This window comes from Equus asinus, chromosome 13 (genome assembly GCF_041296235.1).
Source record: "Equus asinus isolate D_3611 breed Donkey chromosome 13, EquAss-T2T_v2, whole genome shotgun sequence".
Classification (NCBI taxonomy): Eukaryota; Metazoa; Chordata; class Mammalia; order Perissodactyla; family Equidae; genus Equus; species Equus asinus.
The window spans coordinates 15,586,333-15,604,568 of record NC_091802.1 but is presented as its reverse complement, the minus strand read 5'-3'; the positions used below and the strand labels follow the sequence as shown (position 1 = coordinate 15,604,568).

The window sequence follows — 18,236 nt, the reverse complement described above, 5'->3', positions numbered from 1 at the left end:
TGGGCTCAACTATCAGGGAGATTCAAAGCACTCGGACAATTTTTGGCCTTGTCTGCTACCCCTGATGCCAGGGGAGGCATTTGACCTCATGTGTCCCTGAAAACTTGCCCTCAGCACCATCACTCTCATGTGCTGGAATTCTCAAGCACAAACACTTCCCAGCGAGAGTATTTTAGCAGCCAGCATTACCTGTACTTCTGGCGTCTTCCCAGTGAACTTAAGCCTCTCACTTTGCCTCTAGCTTTCAAGGTGATGCACCTCCTGCTCCTCTTCCTGGGAGTACAAGTTTCTTTCACCTCTTTCTCCAGAATTTCTGCAGAAATCCTCTCTCCCCTTGATGACCTCCCACATCTCGCAGTATGGATCTCTATCCTCAAGTCCCTGTGCTTAGAAACCTCTCTCCCTTAGTTTTCTGTTTCATTAGTTCCTGCAATGATTACCTTTATCAGCCTCTTATCTTTCTCATGTTACTTTTCTTACATTCTTTACTTCTTTTATTTTATCACCACATGGTTGTGCATGTACCAGATTGTCGTTCTAAAATGTTGCCCTATTGATCACTCACTTTATTTGTATCTCCAAATACTTATATTTACATTAAACAAAAGATTGCAAATGTTTATTACAGAAAGAGTTAGTGCAACCTACATCCGCCATCCTCATTCTCAGTTCCTAAGGAAGACAGAACAAAGTTCTTGCATTGCTTCACAATCCTCCAAGTATAAACCCAAACTTCTTTTCCAAACTGACTTTCCCTCTGAATTTTGGGCTTCCTAATAAAGATATATAACCATTTTCTGCCTGATATACTCCTCCATTGTATGAATTCTTTGCCCTTGTGCTTTCTCCATGAAACGGAATTTGGACTTCATCTGTTAGGTGATGAGTGGCCAGTGAGTTATTTAAAGAGTACACACAATCACATTTGCATAATATAAATAAACTTTCTTGTCCAGTAAGCAGACATCTCTATAAAGAAGCCTGCCTGAGAAAGGAAGAACATAGATAAGAAATGGGTTGGTAGGTAGAAAGAGTTACAATATTGAGGAGCATTCACTGAATGACAAAAGAGACTACAATATGTTTACCAGTTAATAGGAAAGAGCTGGTTTTGAGGTAGATACTGGAGAGAGAAAATACTGCAGCTGAAAGAATGGTGGTGTCATATAGCTGAGGAAACAAGAGAATAAGGGTGTAAACATATTGGATACATGGACATTTTCTTCTAACTCTTCGTAGACAAAGAACAGAATGGAAGTAGGTGTATGGAAATGATATGCAGGGGTAAATATTGAGAGAATATTTCCTTATGGGTTTAAGTTTCTCAGTGAAGAGAGATGTGATAGGTTTCTGGGAGAGTGTTAATTAGGGTGCATGGTGGGTTTGGGGAGAATGGCAAAGGTTTGAATGGACTGCCATGGAAAATGGGGAAAGGAAGGTTTGCTAAAACATGTGGAAGGTCCAACGGGAATTGAGCATCATAAATTCTAGCCCAGCATTTGTTTAATTTCTTCACTGCCTTGGCTACACAGAAAGAGGGAAATGAAAACATGGACAGATTGTCTTTGGGTTGAGGTTTTGTTGTAATGGTGCATGACCTTGGGTTGGTGAGAGATCAAAGTGCTGGAACTAGACTGGCTATCTGAGATGCCGTATAGAGGCTAAGAGGCTGGAGATCAACATTGGGTCAAAGAGCAGGTATACAAAAAATGAATGAGCAGGGAGGGGTAGCATCACACAATTAAATAACATAGCATAATAGTGTTAAAAACAAAACCTACTTGCATCCAAGTATGTTTTTTGCTTCCTCTAACCTAAATCTTTTTTCCATCGCACCTTTCTCTCTTAGCATGATGTGTGGTCCACGGATCACTTTTCCCAGCGTAAATGGCTGGTTTTTCTCAAACTACTCACAAACAACACTATCTCCTACCTTCAGTGAAAATGAACTTGAACTACTCATGGCCCATGGCCCACAGCCACACTCTGGATCCCGTTATCACTAAACCTGTGAAACCTTTATGTTAAATTTAAATTTTTTTATTATGCTGTTGTTAAAAATCAGAAAGACAAAGAGAATAATGTAACAAAAACTTTTCATCTAGATTTAACAAGTGGAACATTAGGTCATTGTTGCTCCAAATTTCTTAAGGAAACAAACAACACAAATAAACTTGAAACACTCATTGTTCCCATCCAAAATCTTATTTTTCCCACCCTCAGCCCGGAGATAATGGCTGTTCTAGGATGGGTAGCATCCTCTCATTCAGGATTTGTACTTTACTACCTTTGTGTGTATTATTTTATGTGTTAAATTTTTCATACACTTTGTGTTACATCATATATCTTCCAGCAACTTAATTTTTTCCACCACATTATGATTTTTCAAAAGTATTCCATGTCAATACGTTTATTTTAACTGTTTTACAGAATTTGTTAGTAAGAAAATGTCACAAATAACTCATTTATTCCTAAGTTTTCTGTATGACATTATGCATCCTTTGAATGTCTTCTGGAACACATGTTTTAGAATGTTGGGGGTCCAATCACGAAGTGGAATTGCTGAGTCTGCTAGAGGTGCAAGAATTTTCAGCTTTCCTAGATATGATATAATTATTCTCCAAATGATCATACTAATTTTTCCATTTCTTCCCTACACTTGAGTTGTCAGACTTCACACTTGCTCCAAGACAAAGGATGTTAAATTGAATTTTGTTTTAATTTGGTTGAATATCTTTATTTCGTTTTTTGTCCACATCAGTTTCTTCTTCTCTGGTTTGTCAATTCAAGCTTGCTGCCTACTGGGTGTTGGGTCTTTTTCTTGTTAGTCCATAGGACTCTTCTGCGTTCTGAGTACTAAATCTATTGATTACGTGCAGAGCACGTATCTCATCCAGTCCGTGACTTGTCTTTCCCCTTCCTTTATGGTGTCCGTTTCATACAAATGCTTTATTTTTCAAGTAGTCAAATTTTACCGTTTCTCTAATGTGTTGTGCATTTTGTGCCTGGATTAAGAAATCACTTCCTACCCTTATATCATAAACACATTTTGTTCTAAAGTTTTGGAAGTTTTGCCTTTCACAATTAATCCATTAGGAACTATTATTCTGTATTATTTTTTCACTATAGGTGTCCAATTGTTCCAGTACTTTTTACCAGTCAGTCAGTCCAACTCTTTCCTGCCTGTTTCTAAACCAGCCCAGGTCATGTACCAATTTCTAAAAAATACTTGCTCTGTTTCTAGGCTCTCTAGTCTATTATGTACATGTGTACTAAGCCATGTGTGAAGTTCCAGAGTAAATCATTTTCATATCTGATAGGGAAATCCCTCCCTCCTTATCCTTTTCCTCAGAATGTCTTAGCTCTTCTTGGCTCTTTCTTCTCCTGCATGAACTTTTAGGTCAGTTTACTGTGTTCCATGTTTACTAGAAGCCTATGGTGTTTTGATTGGGATTGCAATGAAATCACAGATCACTTGGAGGAGAATTGACTTTTGTACAATATTTAGCCTCCGTTAACATTGCTTGTCTCCCCATTTTTTAGATACTTTTTTTGTCATTCAGTAAAGTTTCATAAATTTTTCTAGTTTTATTATGATATATCGTCATACAGTATTGTATAAGTTTAAGATGTACAATATAATCATTTTACTTACATATACTGTGAAATGAAGGTTTTGTAATTTTTTAATCCAGTTTGGGATCTTATTTGTTAGGATTATTTCTAGGTTTCCAAATTTCTCTTGCTACTGGGGATGGGGGTCTTTTTAAAAATTATATTTTGCAATTTATTTTTACTTAAGTGTAAGAACAGAATTCAGTTTTAATATTGATTTATGTCAAACAAATTTGCTGAAACCTCTAGTTCATCTAGAAATTCTCTTGGATTTCATTTGTAGACAATCGTCTTTTCAATGAATTCTAAACATTTTGGTCTTTACTTTCCAAATCTTATGCAGCAAAAGTTTTTTCTAGTGTGCTTTTCGTAAATAGGAAAATTCTTCAAGTGTTTTATGCAGAAGCCTCAAATTAAATTTCCTGTTTCATACGAATCTGTCGCCACATCTTGTGTGAGGGTCATTTTGACCCCAGACTTCGGCCTTTGGACTTAATTCCTTGTTGAAATCTCAAGGGTCTGCTATAGCCTCAGCTCTGGCTTACAACTCTTCATTTGAGCTTTCTTTTTGCTTCTCTTGGTATTTTTATTGGAATTGCAATGAATTCACAGATGAATTGGAGGAGAATTGACATTTCTACAGTATTGAAATTTCCATTAGCATTGCTTATTACCCTATTTTTTGGCATTTATTTAATGTCTTCATAAAATTTTGTAGTTTTTCAACTAGTCTGTACCTCTTTTTTTAAGAATTACTTCTATACTCCTTTAAATTTCTGCTGCTATTGTAAATGGGGATTCTTTTCTAATACTATAATTTCTAATTTATTATTATGTAAGTATACGATAGTATTGATATTTTACATATTGATTTCTATCCAACAAACTTGCTGAAATCTCTTAGTTAATCTAGAGATTCCCTTGAATTTTCTTTGAAAACAACTCCATGAATTCTATCCACTTTGTTCTTTCTATCCAATTCTGATATGGCAAAATTTTCTCTAGTGTTCCTTTAACAGATAGACCAATACTTTGTTTTAGGCAGAGGACTCAGTGCACTAAGCTCCCTACTTCATGCAGATCTGTGTCCCCATCTTGTGAACAAGGAACATTATCTTCCCAGACTCCAGCCCTTAGGACTTTATTCCTGATGGTGAACACCAAAGGGGCCACCATAGCATCTGCTCCAGCTTACAACCCTTCATTTGAGCTTTCCTTTTACTTCTCATATCTAGATATTTCCGTTTCTTTCTTTTATATCTGGCTACATGTATTTTTGTTCTACTTCAGTAATATTCAGAAAGTCTATGTATTTTAATAAGAATGTGACCTCTCTACGTCTATTTAGTCAAGCATGCTGCCAAGAGTCCTCCTCTTATTCTTATACTTCCTTACCAAATGAGCTAACCATATAGTCTCTGAGGTCTCGAATTTTATGGACTCTTCTCAATCCTGAGGTATTATGATTCTGTAGCAATATAGGGAAAGGCATTTAAAGAGAGAAAACCAAATTCATTTAGATGCAAAGATGAAAAAGCATGTCATAGATAGGGGAAGGATAATTTTACCTGCATTTCCTGTTCCTGGTGTATAATTTCCGTGTGTACTATAAGAGACACTGAGAATTGGTGGTTGAATGAGTTACAGATGGAACCAATTATTGAGTAGAAGTCTCTTTAGAAAATTTAGTGAATTACATAAGATATCCTGGAAGACCATAACAAATGCATGACAAAATGTCTATTGGTTTAAGGAAAATAAGTTTATTTCTCTCCTCTGTAACAGTCCAAGTGTGTCTTCTTGGTACATGGTGGCTTTCCTGGACATGAAAAACTTGGGACACAGGCTCATTCCTTCATGTGACTCCACCATCCCATTCAGGCTGCCAGCCCTTTGTACTCAGCTGACAATAGGGGAAAAAGAGTGTGTAGGAAGCCCAGAGGCAGGACACATGGGTGGATTGGCCGGAAATAAGTCATGTGATATCACCTTAGTGCAAGCGAGGCTGGGAAATGTGGTATAGCTGAGTGCCCAACAAGAGAATAATGTGGATTTAGGTTAGGAGCTAGTAGCCTCTGCCACAATCAGTATGCCTCAAGATGGATCAAAGAGGAAGGAACCAGTGATCAAGTAATTAAGGGAGCATTACAATATTTCAGGTAGAAAATGACATGATAGTGGTCAAAACTAAAGCATGGAGACAATGAGTAGAAAAGTTATGTACAAATCATTTCAAATGGAGAATCAACAAGACTGGATATAGAGGTGAAGGATAAACTGGGTGAGTGTGCCTGTGAGCACCCCACATATGGGAAACCCATAAAATAAATCTGGATATAATTCAAGAACTATTGACTGCAAACTTATTAGGTGCACAAAATGAACAATATGCCACAATAATCTCTCTGGAAGAGATAAAGATAACAAGATATGGTTCTCCTCCTCAAAAAAGGTTGCAATCTACTTAGGTTGGATGTGCAGAGTATGGGGTTTGGTCACAAATGTTGGCCAGGTGACTGAACATAGAAAAATGGGAAAAAGAGATCAAACCTATAGATACAGCCACAGTTGAAGCCATGGTGGAGTTGGATGAGTCATCAAAAGAAATAATAAAAAAGGGTAAGGGAAGATCAAAGAGAAAAATGTTATGATTACATATATTTAACGGTTTGGAATAGAGATAACAACCTATCAAAAGTGAATATCTAGAGGCCGGCCCGGTGGCACAGTGGTTAAGTTTGCACATTCTGCTTCTTGGTGGCCTGGGGTTCGCCAGTTCGGATCCCGGGTGCAGATATGGTACTGTTTGGCAAAAAGCCATGCTATGGTAGGCGTCCCACATATAAAGTAGAGGAAGATGGGCATGGATGTTAGCTCAGGGCCAGTCTTCCTCAGCAAAAAGAGGAGGATTGGCAGTAGTTAGCTCAAGGCTAATCTTCCTCAAAAAAAAAAAAAAAGAAAGAAAGAGAGTGAATATCTACTTTAAAAATGGGATGCCCGGGAAATAAATTCACTAATCTTGTTTTCCTACAACCTAACCTCAGTGGTCTTTGTGATTTACAATATCCTGATGCCAGTGACACTTATTACTGTTACTGGCTCTCAGTTAATATCAGCCCTGATATTGATTCCCCTACAGTGAACCTGGCATGTATGGGGTTAAAAGTAAAAACTTGCATTCCTAGTTCCCTGGGTCTTTAGTTACACTCATATGTAAATGTTTGTTTCTTTAGCCTCTGGCTCCCTGAGCTTTACAACCAAAGAGAAGTTACAAATTGTTAAAGCCCAGATGGCCACAAACTGGGCTCCCACTAAAGTCGTAGCTAATTCCAGGACCTTTAAGTTCTTTTCAGAGAAACTAATGTCCAGAGAATATGAAGAAACCAAAGCTTCCCAGGCCCAACTTCTTGGCTTCCTGATGTCAGAGTCTACCTTCCACCATGGAGATAAACAGCCAAGGACACCTATTTGAGAAACACTTTGTCTCCTCTGCTGGAAGCAGCGCGAGACACAGGCCATGGGAAAACGCTGACCAAGAAGTCCATGATCCCCCTCCCCTACCTAAAACTCCAAATAAAAACCCCTACCTGTTTCTTAATGGGAAGCGAGCAACTTTGGGGCACTAGTCTGTGCTTCACTCCCTCTGCAAGGCAAAGTAAATCTTTCCTATTTCTCCCAAGACTCTGTTCTCGTTATTTGGATTGCCATGGGGATCAGAAACAGAACTTTCAGTAACATTGCCTCCTGGGCTCTGGGTTTATTCTGGTTTTGGTCAGAGGGACAATTTTTAATTGTCCAGAGTGCCTCTTGTACTGACCATCCTTTGGACTGCAGTGTTTTTTCAAAGACCTCAAAATACTATGCTTTCCTTTTCATGTGTAATAAAATTAGTGTGTGATTAAAGCTTCTCCGTTAAGTTGTAAGGTCCTTGAGAACAGAGACTATGACATATATGAGTAAATGGATGAATAACTTGTATTTTTCACATATTATGATTTGTCCATGAGGCCTAACAAAGTGTCTAGCACATCTAAGATGAACTTTTATTGTCTGTAAAATGATTAAACTCTGTAAGTTCAGGTGATGGTCCTGAGGTTGGGGAGGAAAGGCACTTGTGATTCAAGATTTCTCACTTCTTAGACATGAGTATCCAGGGCTAGTTGTCAGTGATTTTCCCCCCAATGTATTGGGTGTTTCTGGATTTAGTAAATGCAGGTATAGACACAGCCACCACAGGAGTACAAAGTGGTGGTTTAGGATGATCATTACACATAACACTTCACTGATAATTATGGTTTCCTCTCCCCTTTTCTGCTAAAGGGTCCATGGGAAAAGACAACCAGTCCTCTAACATGGATTTCATCCTCCTGGGAGTTAGTGGTCGGCAAGACCAGGAAGATTTCTTCTTCATCCTCTTCTTATTCATTTACCCCATCACATTGATTGGAAACCTGCTCATCATCTTGGCCATTCGCTCTGACATTCACCTTCACAACCCCATGTATTTTCTCCTTGCCAATCTCTCCTTGGTTGACATCTTCTTCTCCTCTGTAACACTCCCTAAGATGCTGGCAAACCATCTCTTGGGCACCAAAGCCATCTCCTTTGGAGGATGTCTAACACAGATGTGTTTCATGTTGGCCTTGGGAAACACAGATAGCTATATCTTGGCAGCAATGGCATATGATCGTGCTGTGGCCATCAGCCGCCCGCTTCATTACACAACAATTATGAGCCCACGGAGTTGTATCCTGCTAGTTGTTGGGTCTTGGGTGGTTGGAAATGCCAATGCCTTCCCCCACACTCTGCTCACAGGTGGTCTGTCCTTCTGTGGAAACCAGAGAGTGGCAAACTTCTACTGTGACATTGCCTCTTTGCTCAAGCTGTCCTGTTCTGACATCCACTTCAATGTGAAGATGATGCACCTAGGGGCTGGTGTTTTCTCCGTGCCATTACTATGCATCGTCATCTCCTATGTACGGGTCTTTTTTACGGTGTTACGGGTTCCATCCACCAAAAGTGTGCTCAAAGCCTTCTCTACCTGTGGTTCCCACCTGACAGTTGTTTCTTTGTATTATGGGACGGTCATGGGCATGTATTTCCGCCCTCTGACTAGTTACAGCCTAAAGGATGCTGTGATAACTGTGATGTACATCGCAGTGACTCCGATGTTAAATCCTTTCATCTACAGTCTGAGAAGTCGTGACATGAAGGCTGCCCTGGGGAAACTCTTCAGCAAGAGAGTCTCCTCATAACCAGTGTGAGGTCATATTGGAGGCTGCAGTCACCAATTAGGATGCACTCGAAAATCCATCCCCAGTGTCCTCCCCATCGAAGAAGTAGCTTTTGTTCTTTCCAGTCACTAAATTCCTCTTCTCAGAAATCTTGCAATAGTTTGACAAGACATCCCATTGGTATTATCACTTTGTAGATGTTATTACCCCTTTTGTCAGAGTGGCAACACAGGAATATTAGGTCCCTGTCTCAGCTATACTAACAACTAGCAGAGTAAAGTTGAGAAGGGCTGAACCTTGGCTTCCACATCTATTAATGGAAAGAATATCTGTGTTTTCTCTGTTTCATTTTTTCCACAAACTGTCCACCTCCAGTCTTGTTTTGCTTCCCTCTTTCAAGTCCTTTCTCTTCATCTCTATCTTACCCTATCCTGTGAATCCTTCACCCCGACAAAATATCATGGAGAAGCCAAGGCACACATGCAGGACAAAGGGAAATTATTTGGGGACACCAGTGGAACAGTAGGAAGCCGGGAATGGGCAATTCATCCTAAAATGGAACCTAGAAGGAAGATGAGCTAAATCATGACTGGACCAAAGGCTGGTAAGCAGAAAACAAGATGAGATAATGTTCTAGGTTAGAGACACACTCTCCTACCAATAAAGGAAATTTAGCATGAGGCATTACCGTATGACTTGTATTGGCAGATATGGATTGTCTTAGCTAGCAGGTTTGGGGACTGAGATTGAGAATTAAGAGGAGAATTTCATACTGAGTATTCGGGGTTTTGTTTTAATGTTTGAATAATACACAAATTATAAATGCTTATCTTTTCAAAAGATTTGAAACATATGAGGAAGGATGGGTGAGGAAAATTCATTTTTGTCACATAAGATATACCATATGTGTTAACACGTATGGTTTTAAAATTAAAAACAGGTCTATGAGCTGCACACAGGGATCATGCTCTCGAGTGACTAGAGAATATATGACCATACAGCTTCCCCTCTGTCCCCTCCAGATCCAATGGGATCTTTGTGTGATAGGAAAGAAATGAGCTGCTTTTCTTAGTTCGTAGAAGGCTAATGGCAAAAATAAAATAATCCTGTTCTTTAGGCCTATGTTTATAAACAGACCAACCATACCTGAAGATGAGGGAATCATATGACAACCTAGGACGAGCAGGATAGAGTTTGCTGGGATATTTTTGGGAACCCAGGCTATAACCAACCAAAGAGTTACTTCCTATGGGACGTGAACCTTTAAGCATTCAAGGCTTCTTTCACTTCTTCCCAGAATAGGGAGCACACAGTGACTGAAGTATAACTTGTCAAGGTGGTTGGCCTAGCAGAATCTACACATCCATTGCCTATAACTGGGCAGGGCTTCTTTGGTAAACAATAACTACTACCCCCTACAAAAACTCATACTCAGGGAGATAGAAGCAATTCCAGACCATCTGTCCTAGCTCTGGCCCCAGAGGATTTCTCCTTTAGTCCAAAAAAAGAAAAGGAGAAAGTGACACTGGAGACCTTGTCAAGCCAGTGACCACCTGCCCCTGAGCACCCGCCATAGGGCACCCTGCACATCAGGGTTCCTAAGGCTGTAGATGATTGGATTCAGCATGGGGTTGATGACAGTGTTAAAAATTCCAAAAGCTTTATCTTTGTCTGAAAGCTTGGCTGAACCTAGTCGCATGTAGTTAAAGATACCTGAACCATAGAATATGGCAACCACAGTGAGATGGGAGCCACATGTGGAGAAGGCTTTCTTCCTGCCCTCTACTGAACGGATTCGTAGAACTGCAGCTGCCACATGAGCATACGAGGTGACAACAAGAGCCAGGGGGGTACCTGCCATTATGAAACCAACAGCAAAGAGCAGCAGCTCGTTGAGTTGAGTGCTGGAGCAAGAGAGCTGGAAGAGCTGTGGAAGGTCACAGTAGAAGTGATTGATCACACTGGGACCACAGAAGTTGAGTGTGGATACGGCTACAGTGTGAGTCAGTGCATTGGTGAAGGCACAAGCCCAGGATACAGCCACCAACATCCTCTGGACCGTCTGGCTCATGCGGGTGTTGTAGGTGAGGGGCTGGCAGATGGCCAGGAATCGATCATAGGCCATGGCTGTCAACAGGAAGCAGTCCACCCCAACCAGGAGATGGAAGAAGAAGAGCTGTGTGAGGCAGGCTTCATAGGGAATTGTACACTTGTGGGACAAGAGACGACCCAACATTGAGGGAACAGTGACGGTGATGCACCCAACATCCAGCACTGATAGGTTCCCCAGGAAGAAGTACATGGGGGTGTGGAGTTTGGACTCCACCAAGATGGCTGCCAGGATGCTGAGGTTGCTCCCGACTGTGACCATGTAGGCAAAGAGGAAGAGTATAAAGACAACTGGCCAAAGCCCTGGTGTCTCCACCAAGCCCAGTAGGATGAACTCAGTAATGCCTGTTCCATTGATCCCAGATTCTGGCTGCATTCGTTCCTGCAAGGAAACATCCAAGGAGATAAAGAATCATTCCTCTCAATATATTTATTCAAAAAGAAGAAATAGACTTCCTTCTATATGATGAGCCCTCTGCTAAGTTCCCCTTCTTCCAGTAAGGGCATTACCACTCCCCAGGCCATATCACACTTGTTAACTCTACCACTACATTTTCCTCAATAGCTTTATTTCATTCTCAGGTGCATGGGCAGGTGACATCACCACTCTGGACCTCCCTCTCACTCCTAGCTGGAAGAATCTGTTTGCAGAGATTATGAATGACAAAACCCTTGGGAAATGTAAATAAGTAGAAAATGTACTTCTGGTTTGAACATGGCAGGGTAAATTTGGAAATTTCTCTTCTCAAAATTTATCCCTTCCCAAAAGAAGCAGAACAAGAATAAAAATACAGATTCTATCTTCAAAGAAACTAGTAAATATGCACAAGTCTAAGCCACAAACTAGACGAGAAGGCTTCAAGATTAGTGGAGCTCAAATAGGAGAGTGGCAGAGAAAATCGATGACTGTAGAAAAAGCTAGACAAGCACAATTCTCCAGAGAAAGCGGTACTCACTAAGGGCCAAAATCAAAAGCCTTTTTTGCAATAATTGGAGTAGAGTACGTAGTATGGCATCATTACCTTCTGTGATTCTGCGTTGGATTCAAGAAGCAGGCAAGAACTAAACGAAGAATATCACAGGCAAATTATATTTGTAGGTTATAGACAAAGCATGAAGCTGGAGGTGAGAGATAAATAAAATAACCCACAACAGTTCTACAGTTACCTATCTACATTGATTACAGACAAGGAAAAGCTAAATAGCTCACCCCTAACCTTGAATGATAAGGTAAGTTCCTGCTAGCCTGGAACATGACCTTAGCCTCTTCTGATACAAGTCTCCTGCAAATGGCTATTTGCAAAAACTTACTTCATTCAAAGATTCAAAAACAAACAAGCACAGGATCTATACAAGGATTCCATAAACAAAAGGAAGGAAAGAAACAAGAAAAATAAATAGATAAAATTCACTCCACCTAAGAAGGTTGCCATGGAACAGATGCAAATTGTGATCAACCTTTCAATATAATCTGAAAAAACTTAAGGAAGCATTTTCCTGTATAAAATAAGAGGATAAAGTAAAAATATAAGAGCTAAGGTAATAGATGGCAAGAAGGACATAAAATATGAGCTGGAAGAAGATACGAAAAAATGTTGAAGAAATGTAAAGTTATGACAAAAAAGAAAAACAAAATTAGAAACAGCACAATGGAAAAAAATTCAGACAGAGGCAGGAATAGTACTTTAAAAGGATAAAATGAAATGGAAAAAGAGGGAAAATGATAGACATAGAGACAGAAAAAAGGAGATCCAGCATATGTACAATTGGAGTTGCCAAAGAAGGAGACTGAAATAATGAGAAAGAACAATTATTTGACGGTAAATTTTAATTTAAAAAATTCCAGAAAGAAGAGAGCATTTGAATCTACAGATTGAAAGGGCCCACTTTGTCCCAGGAAAAATCATATACAGCCAGCAATATTACACACCACTGTAATATTACTGGATATCTATGGCTTAAAAAAAAAGAATATGTAGCCAGGCAAAAAACATGTCAATTTTAAAAGAAAGAAATTAAACTGGTCTCTCACTTCTTCAAAGCAACATTCAAAACTGGAATATGATGGGAAAAGTGCCTGCAATGTTTGCAAGAAAAGAAAGTGTAATCCAAAAATGCTATAACTATCTGGACTATCATTCAAGTATAAGGTTAATTTTACATGGCAAGAATTCAAGGAATATTGTTAATACTAGCCACTTGGAAAAAAGCAGACTTCAGAATTTTGTAACAGAATTTTCTTTTCTTTAAAACAGACTCAGCCAATAAAGACAAAATGGGAAAACCACAGGATATGAACAGCTGGTTAGCTTTAGTATTTAACTGTAGGACCAAGACTAAAACATTTGTGGAAATTATAGGTATAGAATGAAATGTAAATGTTTTTAAAATCTGAAAAAGTAGAATGGTTATAATTAACAGAAAGGGAGAGAGGAAGTGGGAGGAAGTATAGATGTGCTGATTTCCTCATATTCCACAGCTGAGTGTTAAAATATATCATTCAATAGAGGAATTTTAGGACAATGAAACTACTCTGTATGATACCATAATAGTGGATACATGTCATAATAAATTTGTCCAAACCCATAGCATGTACAACACCAAGAGTGAACCCTAATGTAGACTACGGACTTTGGATACTAAAAATGTGTCAGTGTAGATTTATCAGTTATAACAAGTTCACCCCTCTGGTGGGGAATGTTGATAATGCAGGAGGCTATGCATATGTGGGGGCAGAGTTATATGGGAAATCTCTGTACCTTCTGCTCAATTTTTCTGTGAACCTAAAATTTCTCTAAAGTCTATTTGAAAAAGAAAAAAGAACATTGGGGATGGTAAGCAGAAAAACATAAAGACCCAGGGCTCCCTGATGATTTTCCTGAGGTGCTAAATTAACCACCCCTTATCTCCACACTTGTGCTAAATAATACATTTTCCATTTATTGATTTTTTAAATGTCATTTAAACCTGATAAATTGTGTAGCAGAGGTATAACTATAAAAACCATTAGAAAGAAAAAGATTAAGATAATAAAATCCAATAAATCACATGGTATAGAAGGAAGAGAAAAGGAGGAAGAAAAAGAAATATACCAATTTAATCACTGCTTATACTAGGAAATTAATAGACAATGTCTAAAAACATAGAGTTTGGAACCACATATAAAATTGTAGTTATAAAGGGAACCCTAGAAGCAGCCTTCCAAATTGTTGGAGTAAACACACATACCAAATAAAGTAAAACAAACATAGACCTTACAGTGAAAAAAATTTTAAAACAATGAAAGCAAAAAGCAAGAGTACAACATGAAATAATAGAACAGAATTAGGACCAAACATACTTAGAATGATAAAGTTGGATGAGCTAAACTCACGTAGAAAAAGACAAGAATTATAGACTGGATCTAAAAAATCCAACTCTGTGCTAATTCCAAAATGTAGCCCAAGCAAAGTTCATCAGAAAGCTTGAAAGGGTCAAATACCAGTCAAAATTAAACAAAATAAAGCATGGATCATGATCTTAATATCAGACCCAACTGAATTCAAAAAAGGCATTAAAAATGAGATTAAATAAGAGCACTTTGTAATTATAAAGATGTCAGAAGATATTACAGTTATGAAAATGAATGCTCCAAATACCTGGCCTTGGTATATAAAGTAAAAACTGCAGGGTTTCAAGGAGAAATAGAAAGAAACACAGCAATAGTTAGTGGATTTTAGTGACTTTCAGTCCACGATAGAGTTAAATTGACGGACTAAGGCAAAGCGATAAAAGACGTCAATGTAATTATTCAAGAGGTAGAACGGACTGATACACACACCTTTCCCTAGTGCCCATCAAACGTTCACCTCCCAAAAAGAGCACATGTAAGCCAGAAATACAGCAAATTCCAAAAGAATAATTAATACAGGCAATAATATTCGATCACAATCCAATTTAAAGAAAAATGATTTTAAAAAATAAATCCCAACATTTGAAAAGATCCTTAAGAAACAGATGGACCAAAGGAGAAATCAAAACGAAAACTAAAGAATCTCTAGGGGAGGGGAAAAAGCAGATCATGAAATCAATACACATTAGAACATCTGGATTACCACTAAATCAGTGTTCAGAAGAAAGTTCACAGCCTTAAATAAACATATTAAAAACAAAAAGAAAAGAAAATTGATTAAATAATCAAATCAAGAAATTAGAAAAAGAACCATAAGAAAACGATAAAAGAAAATGATAAGAAATGATAAAAACAAACCTTGATTAGAAAAGAGAAAAACAGAGCTAATAAACAAGTTCAAAGTGATCTCTTTTGGGTGGGGTGAAGGGGAAAGGAGATTAACAAATTTAAAATTAACACAGTCAAGAAAAAGGAAGAAAACACAACTCTACAAAATCATAACTCAGGGAAAAATAATTGATTACATTAAAAGATGAAAATCTACTTAAAAGGTCACTTTCCCCCCATGCAAAAATTGTATTGAAAAATTGGACAGGGAAACAATAGAAAGAATAAACAAATGGGACTTCATCAGATTAAAGAGCTTCTTCAAGGCAAATGAAAACAGGATTGAAACAAAAAAACAACCCACTAACTGGGAAAAAATATTTGCAAGTCATATATCTGACAAAGGCTTAATATCCTTAATATAAAGAACTCTCGCAACTCAACCACACAACATCAAACAACCCAATCAAAAAATGGGCTGGAGACATGAACACACATTTCTCCAAAGAAGATATACTGATGGCCAATAGGCACATGAAAAGATGCTCATCATCGCTGATCATCAGGGAAATGCAAATCAAAACTACACTAAGATATCACCTTACACCCGTTAGAATGACAAAAATATCTAAAACTACTAGCAACAAATGTTGGAGAGGTTGCGGAGAAAAAGGAACCCTCATACACTGCTGGTGGGAATGCAAACTGGTGCAGCCAGTATGGAAAACAGTATGGAGATTCCTCAAAAAATTAAAAATAGAACTACCATACGATCCAGCCATCCCACTACTGGGTATTTATCCAAAGAGCCTGAAGTCAGCAATCCCAAAAGTCCTATGCACCCCAATGTTCATTGCAGCACTGTTTACAATAGCCAAGACGTGGAAGCAACCTAAGTGCCCATCAACAGACGAATGGATAAAGAAGATGTGGTACATATATACAATGGAATACTACTCAGCTGCAAAACAGAACAAAATCATTCCATTTGCAATAACATGGATGGACCTTGAGAGAATTATGTTAAGTGAAATAAGCCAGCAAGAGAAAGATAATCTGTGTATGACTCCACTCATATGAGGAATTTAAAACTATGGACTGAGAACAGTTTAGTGGATACCAGGGGAAAGGTGGGGTTGGGGGTGGGCACAAAGGGTGAAGTGGTGCACCTACAACATGACTGACAAACATTAATGTACAATTGAAATTTCACAAGATTGTAACCTATCAATAACTCAATAAAAAAGAAAAGAAAAGAAAAAAATTGGGCAAAATGGGTAAGCTTTGATAAAAGTGTAATTTATGAAAACTTACTCCATAGGAGATGAAAAATTGAAACAGGTTAATCACTATAGAAACCATAGAGAAAGTTGTTAAAAAGCTAGAGCTATTCCATTCCATTACCCCCACCACCAACATCCACCACCTGCCAAACATTTAAGGAACGGATTTCTCTAACATTATTTAAACTGTACCAGAATAGTGAAGAAGGAAAGCTTCCCAAAGTTTATAAAGGGAGCATAACATTGATGCCCAAAATCAACAAAGTGCACCCAAAACAAGAAGTGTACCCAAAAATAAGAAAGAAAAATATGACCAATTTCGTTTTTTGATATTCATGCGAAATCCTGAATGATATGTTAAGACACAGCAGCCAGAAACATAAAACAAAAACTTTTCATCACCAACTGAGTTTATTCCAAGAATGCAAATATGGCTTAAAATTATTAAAAATGCTAGTATATTAAATTATATTAATAGATTAAGAAAAAAACATTATTCTCTCTATAAATTTGAAAAGGCAAGAGATAATATTTTATCCAATGGATATTTGGATATTTTATCCAAAAATACTTATTATTGATTTTAAATATTATTTAAAAATAGGAAGAACGGAGGTTCACTTAACATGAATCCTGGAGCTACTTCAATTCCTGATGGTAAATACAAGAAGCATTCCCATTAACTACAAGGAATACAGCCTAATTACCTGTGATTTTACACAGTTCAGGAAATATTGGCCAAGGTAATTATACAATAAAAAGAAATTGAGATATAAAAATTGGAAAGGAAGACATAAATCATAATTACTTGTGATAATATGATTGTAGATAATATGACTGTATCTCTGGAAAACCAAGAATCGGGGAGAAAAACTATTATAAATGATAGAAGTTCAGGTGGCTGGATTAAAAATTATTGTACAGATGTTAATAGCTTACTTACATAAAAATCAAAATTTTTAAAATAAATTAGAAGTATAATGGAAGAAAATCCCATGCTTACAATAATAACAAAGATGATTCACTTCCCAGGGATTAAACTTAACAAGGAATGTAAAATAATTTCATTAAAAAATTTTAAAAGTTGAAGGATCCAAAGTAAGATTTGAACTGATGGAAAAATATGTAGTGTTCTCGGACTGGAGATTCAGAATCATTAAGATATGATTATCCCTAAAAAATCAATAGATTATGTCAATTTCCAACCAAAAATAATGCCAATAGGATACATTTTTAAAAGACAAGCTGGTTCTCAAGCTTATATAGAAAAACCAGCAAGAAGCGCATGTAGGAAGATTATGGTCAGTTGTGCAGATGGACTAGGTCTCCCAGCTTTCAAACATAGTATAACAACGATGTGAGCACTTGGTACTGGCTCAAGAGGAGCATGACAGAACAATGGAAGGAAGTGAAAATGCCACATATTAACAAAATTAAGTATAAAATTCATACGAGTGTCTCAATAGACACACAAAAAACATTAGACAAAATTTAACATCCTTTCATGAAAATAACTCTCAACATGTGGGGATAGTAGGAATGTCTCTCAATATAATAAAGCCTGGGGATAGTAGGAATGTCTCTCAATATAATAAAGCCTATACATGACAAGCCCATGGCTAGCATCATATTCAAGAGTAAAAAGCTGAAAGCTTTTCCTCTAAGATGAGGAATGAGACAAGGAGGCCCCCTCTCGCCACTTTTACTCAACCTAGCGCTGGAAGTCCCAGCCAGGCTTCCCTCCCTATGCTGTGACCACTCCCTGTTTGTGAATTC

At 37.9% G+C, this 18,236-nt stretch overlaps 2 protein-coding genes across 2 annotated transcripts; one reads left to right on the top strand and one right to left on the bottom strand.

The window, feature by feature from the left end:
* Positions 1-7,940: 7,940 nt before the first annotated feature.
* Positions 7,941-8,870, top strand: LOC106821985 (olfactory receptor 1A1-like). Its single transcript, XM_014826902.2, has one exon. It carries the CDS (start codon positions 7,941-7,943, stop codon positions 8,868-8,870), a length of 930 nt encoding a protein of 309 aa, XP_014682388.1.
* Positions 8,871-10,386: 1,516 nt separating this feature from the next.
* Positions 10,387-11,346, bottom strand: LOC123276330 (olfactory receptor 3A1). Its single transcript, XM_044745813.2, has one exon. The coding sequence runs from the start codon at positions 11,332-11,334 to the stop codon at positions 10,387-10,389; it is 948 nt and encodes a 315-aa protein (XP_044601748.2). The 5' UTR covers positions 11,335-11,346.
* Between the last annotated feature and the right edge of the window lie 6,890 nt (positions 11,347-18,236).